The 15,016-nt window shown below is 42.0% G+C and overlaps 1 protein-coding gene across 1 annotated transcript in view; it reads right to left on the reverse strand.

Annotated features, from left to right (window-relative positions):
* The window catches only part of NPC1L1 (NPC1 like intracellular cholesterol transporter 1), a 211,489-nt gene that overhangs the window by 92,478 nt on the left and 103,995 nt on the right, over nucleotides 1-15,016 (reverse strand). The window contains exons 4-7 of the mRNA XM_069214262.1: nucleotides 5,220-5,392; nucleotides 3,723-3,851; nucleotides 2,945-3,127; nucleotides 2,464-2,578 (exon numbers count right to left, since the gene is read on the reverse strand). Of these exons, the coding sequence (XP_069070363.1) occupies nucleotides 2,464-2,578; nucleotides 2,945-3,127; nucleotides 3,723-3,851; nucleotides 5,220-5,392 (600 nt within the window). The remainder of the gene's footprint in view (nucleotides 1-2,463; nucleotides 2,579-2,944; nucleotides 3,128-3,722; nucleotides 3,852-5,219; nucleotides 5,393-15,016) is intronic.

The following is a 15,016-nucleotide window of genomic DNA, read 5'->3' on the forward strand; positions in this document are numbered from 1 at the left end:
ATCAGAGGTACAACTGACTCTATTATCAGGAGGCTGGTAGTGTTTCAGAGATGGAAATTTACTGTAGATTAAAGACTGGGTATCAGCTGAAATTCTGTTAGATAAACTCCACTAGGTCTACTACAATTGCCACAACGTAAATGTAAATCACTCAGACCAGGTGGAGGTTAGTCGACCGAAATAGCAAAAGAAAGCAAGTTATGAGCCCATCTCACAATGGAACGCCCAGCACACGTTCCGGGGTATGTAATGTAGGCACTGGTAATATGTCTCAGTAGAGGTTTATTCACAGTGCATATACATTTTGAAGAAAAGTCTACTGGCTGCATTGGGTATTTGTAGGAAATCCCTAAGTGTGTTTGCCCAGTGGGTGTAAATGTGCCAGTGAGGTCACTAATTTTGGCGGAATCTCCGTCAATATATTTTAGTCTGCTGTGCCACTGAGGTGAGGAGATTTTGAATGGCTCCTGTGGCAGGGATGTTATTTCTGCCATCAGCAAAAACAAATCCCATCGGTCAAACTAAAATTCACCATGAATATGAATAAGAAATGAAGCAAAAGTACCATGAAATTTCGCTCTGTTTACAACAACTTGTCTTTGAAGGAGCAGCAATAAGGTAAACAGTGCTTCTCTGAAAGCTTGAGTCAGCTTCAGTGATTCTGAATAACAAAAAATGCATGCTTGAACCATTCCTTTTGGTCTTACTAGAGTTTTCTGGCACTTCAAGGGTGCCAATGACTTGGACAGACACAAAAAATGACATGTCTCATAAAATAACTTTCTCCTGAGGTGGTCGCGGCATGGCTACTTACTTTCAGTTATAGGTGGCCTGCACAAACCGTAGCTCAATCAAACGTGAGTGGAAACTACCTGGACAGGAAGGGTAGTTTACTCGAGCCAGACATTTTCAAAACAACTCCTAGCACCAGTGGATGCTAGCAGTGACTTAAGGGAAAGAGTTGATCATGCCCACAAAGTTTAGGATTTAATGGGGAACTGCCATACTGCAAGGATCATCCCATGATCCCAGACATGCTTTAAAGTGCACACTTGGGAATACATGGCAGTTCCATTCATGGTAGACAACCCACATTTTGCAGGTTGCTGCTTCATACTGGCCTGTTCAGCAAGAAATGTCCCCGACATGCGCAGAGTTTTTTCTTCTCTGTATCATTGTCATTTCTGATATTTACGTCTTAGGACTGACATGCTTGCATGGAGATCCTTCGCAAGAAAGATTTACTTCAAGTCATTCCCTAAACAGTGCGGTTTTCTGAGGTTCAGAAGCAGGATCCCATGTGCTGGATGGTCTGCTGGCTAAATGTTTCCAGCACCAAAGCTAGCTTAGGCTCTGCCATCGGAAACCAAGCACTACTTTTCACCTCTAAATGATGCAGGAGAACTCCAGGTTTGGTGCAGTGGGAGAATCACTGGTTTATGGTGATTCTCCCACTTTGCAAAAACCCAAATTGAGCCCCAAAATGTCTGATAAGCGTGTTTCTGTTTCGTCAAGAGGGTTAAAATGTATTAGTAAAAACAAAATATTCTTTCATACGGACTGACCATCTCAACCATAGCTATAAGAGAACTTTCCAGGCACACGATGACCTATTGTTCTCAAATAGTGGCTTATGTCTAGATCTCTGCCTCTCAAAATAACCCCCTTCATGAGTAGTTCTGTCCCATGAGTATAAAAGTCCCTGTGGAATTTATGGTCAAAGGTGGAGAAGGCAATCTGGACGCTGATCCCTTCCCAAAAAGGATTCTCCTTCCACCTTCATAATCTTTGATGTTAGCTTAGTGATGTCAGGGCTGGGGCACCTCCTTGTGCACTCTTCTGTTTTCTCCTCCCGTCATTGAGCTCGAAACCAAAATTGCAGATCTGAAAGCACCTAAGGTTGGCATGTGCATGCCACCTCACACAGTGCCTCCCTGTTACCCTTGTGAAGAACATTCACACTGTAAACTGAAAACCCTTCATAGAATAGGTTTCCGGCTCAGGTATAAATGGTTTGCACAGCTGGGCTCTATACAAATCCTCCCCACGTCTTGGAAAGTGGTTCCAGATGAGTTAGTTCTTGCTTGGGGGGAGGGGGAAATGGGTGAATGACTGGTGGCAGGTGGACGTTGTTTAGGAAGAGCAGGATATCCAAGGTCATGCTCACCATGCACGTGCCCCCTTGCCTAGTTTATGACCCTTCGCTGTACGATCACATCATGCAAATTATCCTGATGTTGGAATTCCTGCTAGTCCCCTTTATCAAATACAGGAATTATCACTCACACTACAGAGTCAGATAGTGGATGCCCCATCTCAGGCATAAAGGGCTTTTAAGTAAAGCAAATGTGAATATTTATAACTCGCAAACCACTGCATGGGTGTGGGTTTTGCTTGGCATTAGGTCCAAAACAATGATCTGCAGCAATAATAGAGGTAGGGTGAAACAGCATAGAAGCTTACCCAAAAAGAAGCAGATTGACTCTGAAAGGCTGCACAGGAGCATGCTGGGAGCCACAATACCCAGGACTCGGCCGATGTGCTCCTCTCGCCGCTCCCCAGGATTCCTCTCGTGTCTCTGCAGGGTACAGAAAGTACAATTAGACTAACCTTTGGAGACCAAACTCAACGACTCCTCTCCTCATGGATTGAGGCCGTATTAGACGCCACTCTCATCAGTAGTGAGTATTAATGAAGTCTTCCCTGATTCCGCAGGAGAAAGTGTAGTTTACTATGAAAGCAATTTACTCTCTACTTGTGAGCCGCTCTGAACAGGCTTTTCCCTCCACCGCAACCGATACTGTATGGTTTCGTTCTCCATCCCGATCAGAATTTCTCGTCTTCTGCTTATCCCATCTAGGTTCTCTGGCAGTGCTTTAAGGCTCCCTAACTGACATCTGCCATTGACCTATTCTCTTTCTGACCAACACTCCCGGACCCTCACCTGATATTCCAGGATGAAGATAAAGATATTGTCGGCCCCCACTGCCAACACCAGGAATGGGACAACTTCCACAATGATAAGCGAGGAGGGGATCCCCAGGTAGGAGTAAAACCCCATAGATGACAGCACTGCTCCCAACACCACCAGGATCCCGCCAAGGCCTAGTGTGATCTTCGACTCAATCTGTAAGACAAAGATATAGTGTTAGAGAAACCTTAAGCATACCAGATTGGACATTTTTATAAGTCTTTTTATTGAAAACATTACAGAACATAACAGACTTGAAAAAGCAGCATACTGTTGTATAAAGAATACAACGGATGAAAGCAGATATGTTAGCAACCACTACTAACAGGCCCATCACCCCCTCCTTCGCCCGCCCATAATACTAACCTGAAGCATCAAACTTATCCCTTTTGGGAGCTGTGCCTGAGCGAGGACCTCCAGTGCATTTCTTCACTGTATGACAACCAAAGATCAGCCAATAGCCACCTATGAATAATTAACTACTTCTTTGCAGTCTGAAGTATGGACCTGTTATCCGCACCCTCCACTCTATGCCCCCTTTAAAGTCATGTGACAACTCTCTGAGTATCCCGAATTTCTCTAGTCCCCTTTGACACCATATAGGCACCTGCAATCATGTGCCTGTATACAAACCCTACAGGTACCTACAGACTGCTGGCACACTTGAACCTCTACTATGGCTCCTGTGCTGTACTCCTACTATGGCTCCTAGCCTAGGATGCCCCACACACCCTTCTCCAGCATCACTCACCATCACACGACTGCACCGGGTGTACTCGCCCAGAGCCAGAGCGATATAGAGAAAGATGACGGCATAGCTGATGGTGAAGATGGGGATGTCTTCCATTGTGGTACGGCTGATCTCGTCTTCCAGGGAGCGCTGTAGAATAGAACAGGGTAAGCACAGGTGTACTTTTGTTCATTTATCGGTCACAAAAACAGAAACATTCTCACTGTAATGGCCTAACTGGGAGACTTCCTGAAAAGGCCAGTAATGTTAACAGGTTTCCAGAGAGCTACATGTCTGAGAAGCAAAAGGAATTAGGAATAATTTGTCACAAGTCGTGTTTGACCTATACTTCCCCTGACATTACATTTCCTGCAATTATTTTGACAGAAACATACATTTGTCTATATTTACTGAGTTACGTCATCTCTTCGCCCAGAGCATCTAAATGACTTATGAGTATAATTAAGCACTACTATTAAAAAATAAACTGAATAAACTGAGTTATTTGTAAATAATTTATAATAGGCTTCGGTTAAATTCAGGGTAAACATCACTGTGATTAATTGAAAAATACCTTAACTGAAGTTAGTAAATGTTTTCTACTAGAATAACATTACATATTAATTTATTTACTTTAAATAAAACAATAACAATTATGGCTAAGATTAAAAAAATTGGGTACAAGTATATTTAAAATAAATGTACATAAAGTATAATGTTAGTGCTAGCATTAGCATTAGGGTTAGAATAAGGTTATAATTAATTTAATATAGTTTAATTTAGGTTTAGGGCAAGAATTTATTTCATACAATAAAAGTTACTTTGATTTAAGTTAATTAAAATGATTTAGTTCTGGGATTTATGTTAGGATTGTGATTTAATAATGTTAGATTTGTATTCGATTATGTACATTAAAGAAATTGAGTTAGTGCTGTAGTTTGTATTAATTTATTATGGTAAAAATCATTTAAACTCGTAATTATATTTAGACTTGCAATTATGTTTAATAATAGGAGAAGATACCATACAATTTTAATTAATTAAAAAATGGAAAATTATAATTTAATTCAGTTTAGGGCTAGGCAAAGTGTTCGTATTATTAACAATTAAAATGATTAAACAAAAAAATAAGGTTGAGGAACCAGCTAGGATTATGGTAAAGTTTAGGATTATGAAGGAGTTTAAATTAGGTTCAGATGAAGTGAAAAGGGTCCATGAAAAAGTATTTCAATGCTATTAATAAAATGAATATTTTAAAGGTAAGACTACATTTGTGGAAGCATGGACATGGGGAACTGAAGACAGTTGACATAAAACACCCAAGCGATTGCTTCTAAAAATGTGGCAGAGTAAGTCACACTCCAGTTATGGCGTCCTGTGCACTACCGATTCCATGCACTTTGCTCCTTTATCTCCGTGCTCATTTATTCCCAAGGCTTTCTCTTCGTACTACCATGGCCCTTTCATGTGCTGCCCAGTACTTCCTATACCACTCGCCCCCTCTCTAGCCCATCTCACCTCAGCCATGTATGCGAAGATCAACTTGCTGTCCTTTTTGTGCTGGTATTCCTTGAGAATCTCCAGGAATCTCTCCTCCCACAACATGACATACTCGAAGCGTGGGTCAGAGCGCGGGAAGTTGTTTAGAGAAAAAGTGAGGATAAGTGCCTCAGACTCAGAGAATTCTTTACCTAGAAAGAGCATGAGAAAGAAAAGTGAGAACCGAGAGTACAATTGGAGAATTTAAGGATACTTAGTGCATGAGAGTCATAGACAAATAATGTGGATTTAGGATATGCAATTCAGCACTCATATTTGAGGAGAACATGGGACAAAAATTATGACGAGAGCAGATGGAAACTGAGAGGAGCAGGGGAGATGGTGTCTGAGAAATCATGTTCTTTGGCACGTTGGGGTAAAGGCTGAGAGCTGGAGACTCAGACAATGAATGCTGAAAGCAAGGACAGGTTGAATAAAAATAATTATTGAAAATGGAGCTCGTTGCAAAATTTGGGAATTGTGGTCACAATCTCTAAGATCTCTGGCTGCAAAGACCCAGAGAAGTACGGGAGGAGGGACACGTTCTTCATTGCTAATAGAAAAGGTGAGATTGAAAGGTTTACGTTGTTAGGACAAGGGCATTAGAGTAGAGTCTATGGGCCATATGTGCACAATTTAGAGGACTGTGATTTCCCAACTGCAATTCCTATTGAATCGCAATTCCTAATGTACAACGGAATGATTTCCTAAATTATGATTCCTAATGGGTTTGCAAGTTGACCTATTTCATGAATTGTGATAAGGTAGGTCGCGGTTTGAGACCAATTAGGAAATGCAGCCATCACAGGGATGGTGGCCTGCTGGGGTCAGCAGACCACTTTATCTATGATTGCTTTTTAATTAATCTTTTTTTTTTAATGCAGTCCATTTTCCTCACAGTCTTGAATGACACTCATTTGCTTCCAGTGGAATCCTGAATTTAAAATAGCCCACAAGGCCCCCTGAAAAAAAAGAACACTGCTACTTTAAAAATCTACTCCCACATTGCCACTGATCGAGACATCGTCACTTCATCCAACAAAACCAAAGAAGCAAATCCCTGAGTTTCCATGGTCCCAAACATTGGAATGCCTTTGACTCATACCGGAGTGCTCAGCCCAGTGACCCTCAGTTCAAGGAAATACCTGAAGACTTACTTGTAAGAGCTGCATCTCTGGTGTCGATAAGAGCAGGGTTAGAGGAATAACAAATAGAAATGAATAAATTTCTGTTTTAATGGACTTTCCCTCCTCCTCACCTATGCTTCAGACTCCTTTACTTCCCTCATTCCTTTTTATTCCCTCACTCATCTTTAGTAGACACACGGCTAAAAACTCAGAAATGCAACACCTGATCATATCAGGCTTTTGCCAGAGGATGTATTCATCATCTTCAAAATTATTTCTCTCTCTCTTGGACAAAGAGGTACATGGTTGGACTCTCCTGTAAACCAGGCATGCCAGACTAGAGAACAGCAAGTACCACATCCTTTCTGCATTTCTCAGATCGAGCACCGTTGGACTGGAACAAACAGTGGACCAAGGACTTTTAACCTTTTACACCTTCTGGTCAAGGAAAGGTTCTGAAGCTACTAATGTATTTAAGTGGTTTTACGATAGTGCACAGTTGCCATTTTATGCAGGGTGAAACTCAACGGTGGATTTAAAGTAGAAACTACTCCTGTGCATTATTCATTACCATTGTCATAAATTTTCCTAAAACAAGTGTTTTTCATTTTCTTGAAAAAATCTCACTTTTCTAGCCTCAAAATATTTTTTTTATTTTTACAAAATGCATGTTTTGAGAACAAACTTCAGCTTGTCTTTTTCATCAATTATTCATGTGTACAACTACCTCACATGGAGATATTCTGCCTTGCATATCGTGAAATTCAGCTTTGTGAAAGAGAAGCCACCCTAACATTAGGGATGCTGACATTTTCCTATCTATGGCCTTCATGGCAGAACCACCACGGTGCTAAAGCTGCACACAATAACGCCGTGGATTGCCAACAAATATGCCCCTGTTCTAAGGTCATCAAATGCCAATCGAGGTTTTAGATACCAGAGGTTTTGATACACACACCTAACCCACCACCATGTGCCCCCTTCCCTCTAAAAGTCTGTTAGACATTTACATTTGTCTTCTAACTCTGGGTCTCCCTGGCTTAGTTTTCTTGCAGACGCGGAGCACACACTTGCACCCGAACTGTCATGTAGTTCTCCTTCTCTCTCTCTTTTCTTAGCCAATTGCTGTCACTCACACAGTCCAACTTATAACACATGGCCTCCAGCAAAAGGATCGCTCACTTTATGGCTATGTCCCATGTGTTGTATGATAGCCATTACAGAGATGGTGGTCTGCTGGGGTCAGCAGACAACTATGTGTCTGTGATTGCTTTTTAATAAAGCATTTTGTTTGGAATGAAGCTAGTTTTTCTTAAAGGAAAATGGGATGTTTCAAAAACAAAAAATGAAATGTTTAACTTTCATTTTCAGGAGTATTTCATTTTTTGTTTTTGAAATGCATTCTGTTTTCCTGTAAGGAAAACTGGCTACATTAAAAAAAGATTGCTTTATTTAAAAGCAGTCACAGATATTGTGGTCTGCTGACCCTAACAGGCCACCATCCCTGTGCTGGCTATGATGGAGATCATTCCTAATGGGTCGCAAACTGCAACTTACCTCATTAATAGGTCGATTTGTAGCAAATTAGGATTTGCTAATTAAAAGTAGAAAGGTGTCATGCTTTAGGAATAGCAATGTTCTAATTGCGATTTGCAGAAAATTGCAATTTGGAAATCACTATCACCATATTTTGTACATCTGGCCCCAAGGGGCTTATCTCTTCAAAGATTTGACAACTTTTCTGAAAACTTTGCAAAGTCCTCAGTATTGTTTTACCTTGTAGGAGGACTATCCATTCTTTACTGGGTAGTTGCTAGTAACAGGTTCTGCCTTGTGGAGGGAATCAGGTGTGCTGTGGGATGGCTTTCAGTACTCTCTATCTCTGTGGTAATTAGGCTACGTTTCTCTACTACTTCTTTGTTAACAGGAGTAGAATGATTTCACCTGCTCTTCTCAGATTGGATCAGCTTGATTAATTCCACTGTGTTTCTTGTCCTTAAACTAACACAAGGTTCTATAGGATACTTAAATTCCAGTTTGTAATATACATAGATGTTTACACACATTTTATGTCACAATGCTATGTAAAATTCTGCAGAAGTCACGAAAGGTGACCCATACTGCATCACTCTCAGTGCCCTGTTTTGTGTATGTGTCTCCCCTCCTTTGTCTCTGTTGTTTAGGGTAAGGATACCCATGGTATCCATATAAGCACCCACAACATAAAATAACTATGTGACATCAGGAGCTTTCAGTGAAGCGTCTAGAATCAATGCTAAAGGCAGGCTGTCCTTGGCTGGATACTTGCCCAGAAAGTGGAGTTCAGTGAAGTTTCATCGACACCCTGCCAAACACCTGTCTGTATACCAGTCCACTATCAGATTGGCATGTTGCATTTGGCACATTTCAGCTGAACACCAAGTTTGTTGAACTTGTGCCATGTGAGAATCACGCCACTGACAGCAGAAGTATAATGCAGGTAGTTTCCAAAGCCCAGCCCATGTTTACATCAGAAATGCTTCTGCTCATTATACATGAGCAGGAATAGGCCTTTGCTCACTGTGCAAGATATGCTTGCAGGTCGAAAAAAGAAATTGTGTTTGCAGCCAATCGCCTAGTCTATTTGCCATTTCAGTAGACCTTCCTGTACAATTTAAGGTGGCTGCCAAAATTGTGTAATAAAGCACTGAACTTTTTTTTTCATTGGGTTTCATATCCCTGATACGATGTGGAACACAAACGCAGCTGAGCTATGCTGTTAATTGGGACCCTACACCCCTCATCTTCACACTCTTTAAGTGTTTGAAATTGAAACACACAAAGAAAGGCAGAGTGAACCGAAGATGGGAAGTGTGTGCGAGAAAATGTGTGGGTTGCTAGATTGGTCTTCTTGCTTTGGCCACTGAGATTGGTAGGTTGCCGATACTGGCAGCTGTTTTAACAGAAATCTTGAATTTTAATATAAGCAGCTCTGCTGCCTACTTCTAGCAAAGTATCCTTTATGCCCGCACATGTCTGCATCCCTCATGGTTCTCAGGACACTAGCTTCTCACCTACGCAGGCAAAATAAGGTAAATCCTAGAGCTTGAACGACCTTGGTCAAATTGCCCGAAGACAGGAGAGACTAGTTTCTGTCACTTGCCATCCCAGAAGAGCATCTCCCACAAACCACGCATCCTGGGAGCCACATCCCTGGAGAGCTGCAGCGCCTGCGGTTGTGTTTCAGGAGTGACTATCTGACCCTACGGTCATTATGCAAGTATATGAAAAGTGATGAGGTGATGATTCTAGTTCTTTATTGATAGATGAGTGGAGTGGCAGCTTAGAAATTGTACAGGAGCTGGCTACCTGACCCTGCCATGCATTGAGACACAAATGCTACTAAGGTTGCCGTTGTCCACCTTGGAGGACGAGATTGAAACTGAGGTCTACCACCCATGACTCGGTCTTGGCCGTGAGTGGGGAGAAATATATCCTCCCTTTCGATGTCTGGAATGAAGCAAGTGTTAGCTGTTCCAGCTGTCAGTAATGGTACACAAAGAGAGAAAGACGAGCAGATTCGACTTGGGACAGTCTGGATACCTAACCTGCATTGAAGAACAAGGGACTAAGGCAGCACGGGGCCAGTAGGAGAAGATGAGCCATGGACGACACTAGTGAGAGTCACTGCTACACTTCGAAGTATCACACAATCAGTTATTGAAGCGGCCTTTTCAAGTCTATACAGTCTTATAATAATGCCATACCTCTCCTACATTTATGTACATGTGACTTCTTTTTTATTTACAACCAAATGGCGTTTATCCACATTTTAAATTTACGCCCACTTTTGCAGTCAGCTTTATCTTTTTAAACATATGATTTTGAATAAACACTTTACATGCATTTGTTTTAAATCAGAAATAGTTTTTATTTTGTCGTTATCAAAATGATTATTTCAGCATCATTAACAAAAGTACAAAATCCATTAATACACTTTGGTAATTAGCCCTCAATGTATGCACAATTAAGGGTGCTATGCAACGTTTTCTTGTACCATTTAATGTTTTTGCGATGTTGAAACAAATTCAGATATTGATCTCCATCTACATCATAGCCGTTCTGCTGATATTTTTTCATTTACTCAGTAAACAAAGTTTTGGGTACTATGTTAATTTTTGCCTTCCTCAGGATATACAGAATGAAGGGAACTTTAAAAAATACATTTTTGTTGGTTGTTTTATGAAAATGACTTGGTCTTATGTTCATTGAGGGCAAATTGCATTCCAATGGTCAGTTCCAGGGGTTAATTAGGAGACTCCCGTTGTCATACAATCTAGTTTAGTTAGATATGATGAGACCTGTTACAATCTTTTAGCTTTCTCAAAAGTAACCTACAGAGACACAGTATCTTGCCAAGATTCCATGGAGACATTACCACTCCTGATGTCATATCACATTCATTTTATTTTAGACATTCCTTTTTTTAAGTTCTAGACAAACCTCTAATCAAAAGTCTGTTCCTGCACTCTCTATCTGGCTTGACCAATCAGTCTTTGTGTACTTTTAGTCCATCAAAAACATCAGAAGAATGTATATGATGTAGTTGGAGGTAAATATCTGAATATTTCAACATCGTAAAAAGATTGATTAGTATAACAATATTGAATATTGCGCTCTTTGTTCAGGATTTTATATTTGTTATAATTATACTAAATGTATTACAATTAAAATGTAAATGGTCATTGTTAGTTTGGTAATGATGGTAAATTAATTAATATGTTATATGATGGAAGAAAAGCAAAATAAATATATTTCTGATTAATAGAAATAATATAAAGTGTTTACTCCAAATGTTCTAGTTAGAACGATAATGCTGTGTAGATGAGGCATATAACTTACATTTATGATAAACTGAGTTAGACTTTAACTAAAAAATAAGCCAAATGAAAAGAGCTAGTGGAGAAGCATCACACTGTTTAATTATACTTTGAGACTTTGGCAGAATGGCAGCAACAGAGATTGTGGTACAAATGTCTGTAGGATTGAAACATCATATAGAAATGAGCAGGAGATTGATATCGAGCCCTATATCTGGGACATCTTTTTAGATTAATGAAATGGAATAGAATACATTTGTTGAGCAGAACTTTTATCAGTATAGGCATCTTGATGATAGGAATGGCACAGCATGGTGGAAAAGCAGCAAAGGCGTAAAAATGCTGCTAACGGAATAGAAATGTTTAAACCAGGCTTTACTGGACAGCAGAAATGCAACTAAGTTTGCAATTTGGTGTAGACTGAATACCATTGCCTCCCTTTATAGAGCAATGGCTTCAACAGTGGTGTTTTCCCGCCATGCTTGGTTATGGCCCACTGGGTTTTTGGGGGATGTTCAGTTATCTTTGATTGACATGCCCTGTGATTGGTCTGCCTGTACGGCAAGAAGGCCGAAGTGGCTTGCCGGTCTTTTAGAAAGAGCAGGGTCAAAGCTCGGTCTTTGGACCTCTCCCTTTCAACCCGGACACAAAAACAGTCCTTTAGTCCCTATTGCAACCATGGAAGGGGCAATTTTTTGGCGTCCACAGTACCAGCCCTCCTTGGTGCAACAGCCAGAGCAGGCCTTTTGGGGAAGGTAGAACCTAAAAGGACCTGGGAACCATGCCCAGCGAGCTGCCCAGTCCTTTGTTTCCCCGGCCTCCACAGCCTTCAAGCCTCTTTAGTGTACCCTCTAACCAGCACTTGTATCCTGAGGAAAGATGAGACATCACCTGTCTGAATGGCTGACGGAAGACCATCTTGCTTTACTGCACCAGGAAGTGCAGACCAAGGGGGCCATTGATCGAGTGCCTGCTCAGGAAAAGGGAATGGTTGCTATTTTTGCTACTTTCTGGTACCAAAGAAGGACATAGGCTTCTGCGCCCTCTTTATTACTTCCTACAAAAAGAGAAGTTCAAAATGCTCATGTTGACTGAAGTCCTATCTGGATCCCAGAGACTGTTTGGTGGCGGTGGACTTGGAGGAGACCTATTTTCATATCCCCGGCCTGCTTGCCCACAGGAGCCATCTGCAGGTTCACATGGGCTACAAGCACTCGAGTGTTCACCAAAGTGATGGTGGTAGTTACAGCACATTATAAAGGTAAGAGGAATTTGCCAAAAACAATTCCCTCTTGTGAATTTTCTGTTGAAGCTTTTGAGCATCACTATTATGTGTCCAACCTGCCTAAGAGTGAGGTGACTTTAATGAATCGGTTTACCACTTATCAGTGGGTTTATGTGACAAAGCATGCCATAGTCTTAAAGAATGTATTGGTTATTTTGAACGAGCACAGCACAAAAGTTCTTATTAAACTGTAGCAGGGTTTTAGACACAGAATGGAAAGGAGCTTAATAATGCATCCCAGGTATCAAAGCTGGTCTATTAAGTAAAATTGATTCTAACACCTCCTGTATGTCTGTAAGCTTTGAGAGCTTTGCCATTTTGATGGAATCACGGGAGGTACAGGCGGCCCAGTGATTGGCGATAGTGCAGAGATACCTTAACAAAGGAAACGGTGCACAGCATACACTAAAATGCTTTAAATGTCAGTGCTGTAATCCACTGTTGAGTGCAAAGATACAAAAAGCTTTCTGTGCATAGCTAGAGTCTGGTTGAGGTCCCTGAATTAAACCATTGAAGGAGACCAATGAGGCACAATAAGACAGTAAGCATATGTAGGAAAACTCAGAATTGTGGTCTCCACATGAGAAGAGCATGAAGGATGCATGATGGCGAGAAGAAGAAGATTCCACTCATCTGATAGAGACATCTAGATGCAGATTCCTTACCTTAGAATGTTCTCCAGCCATCAGTCTGGATCCACAAACTTTTTGAGCAGTACTTCTGGGCATGGGTATGTGGTGTTGATCGGCTCTGTGTTGTCCGTGCCAAAAGTGACATGCAGGGAGCCTATAACGGAGTCACCCCAGCGCACTGACATCAGTTCTTTTCTTTCTGCACCAACCAGCGCGGATCTGGAGAGAGCTACCACTGTCCATTTTTTGGACAACCTTTTTCAACATTTTGTTGAGTCTTTTTCAAGAATTTAGCCCCAAAAGAAACAGGGGGTTTCAAATAGTGTGGCTCCACAGATGTCTGTGACAGACCACCACCTGGTTTGTCTTAGATGCTTGCAGCCCGATCAGGAATACAAGACTTGTGAGGACTGCCAAGCCTTGAACTCCAAGATGCTGAGGGAGTGCTCCCTGAAACTCCTTGTAGCAAGACGCCAGCCTTCTCCAAGCTGTTTCGGGTCCTGGTTGCGAGGAAAGTCCCAGGCACGTTTGCGGAGTTGTTCCAGGTACTCATCATTGTGCTTAAAGTTATCTGGTAAGTCTCATGAGACATCCTTCACCGCACCAGTCCAAGTCATTGGCCAAGGTGCAGGAACATCGCTCTAGGCACTGCTCCCATGCTGAGTCTTCCTATGGGTTCATTACGCACCTCATTTAGTTTCCTGGACCTGGAGTGACTCCCGCCCAACTCTGAGAATTTTATGAGCCCATGCACCTCATATTTGGGCGGGCCCAACCCTCTGGAGTGCCCAGCCACCAAAGCCAACAAGCTCCCTAGTCCTTTCATGGCTACAGATGAGGCTCCCACAAGCCTCGTGGGACATATAGCCAGAGGTTGACCCAGTGCACTATGCTCCCCTTCCCAAAGCAGCCTCAAACCCCCTTTACTTTGCCCTTGTCCATCACGGGCATCCAATTGGTAGCAGGATCCACCACCACCTGCCCCGCTGGCAGTCCATAACATCAGACAATTGGGTACTACAAATTGTACAGCAGATTACTCCGTCCCTTTTTTAGAAACCCTGCCGCAAGGCTCCTACCTTCAGACCAGCAGATGGAGGACCACCTTTCCCTGCTTCTTCAGGAAGTTCAGTATCCTGTGGTCAAAGTAGGTCGTAGTTGTTATTCCTGCTACTTTTTGGTGCCCCAGAATGTTTGCGGTATCCACCCTACTTTAGAACTGCGCCCTCACAATATCTTCCTTAAGAAGAAGAAATTCAAGAAGCTCACATTAGCTCAGGTTCTGTTTGATACAGACCCTGGAGACTGGACGGTAGTGTTGGACTTGCAGGATGCCTACTTCATATTCCCATCTTGTCTACCCACAAACGTTACCAGTGGTTCATGGTAGGCTATGAGCATTATCAATTCACTATGCTCCCTTTTGTCCTTACCAGTGCCCTTTGGGTGTTCACCAAGGTGATGGCTGTGGTTGCAGCATACCTGTGGAGGTCGGGGTTCCAGTCTTCTCCTACCTCATTAATTTTCTGCTGAAGGCAGGTTAGCCCCAGGCAGTGCTTAATTTGTGCTTGTTGTTTCCGGTGTGGTGCACCGGCACTTATTTTTAAGGGCCGGCACTTATTTTCTGCCTCAGCCATTTACTGCAAGCATAAGACACATATGAGAAAGACAGAAGAAGAGAAAAACGAAAAAGTGTCACAATGGGAGAAAGCAGAAAGCTGAAGAGTGAGCTGAAGGGGCAGGGAGTGGCTTTAAATGGATTGAAGAGGCCCAAGATGGCTTCAAGATTACGCTGCCTCACTATTCTGTGTTTGCACATTTAATTGCAGCAGCCTCATGTTTAAAAGTAGGGCTTTGGGCACTGTCACATTTT

Source organism: Pleurodeles waltl, chromosome 11 (assembly GCF_031143425.1).
Source record: "Pleurodeles waltl isolate 20211129_DDA chromosome 11, aPleWal1.hap1.20221129, whole genome shotgun sequence".
Taxonomy (NCBI): Eukaryota; Metazoa; Chordata; class Amphibia; order Caudata; family Salamandridae; genus Pleurodeles; species Pleurodeles waltl.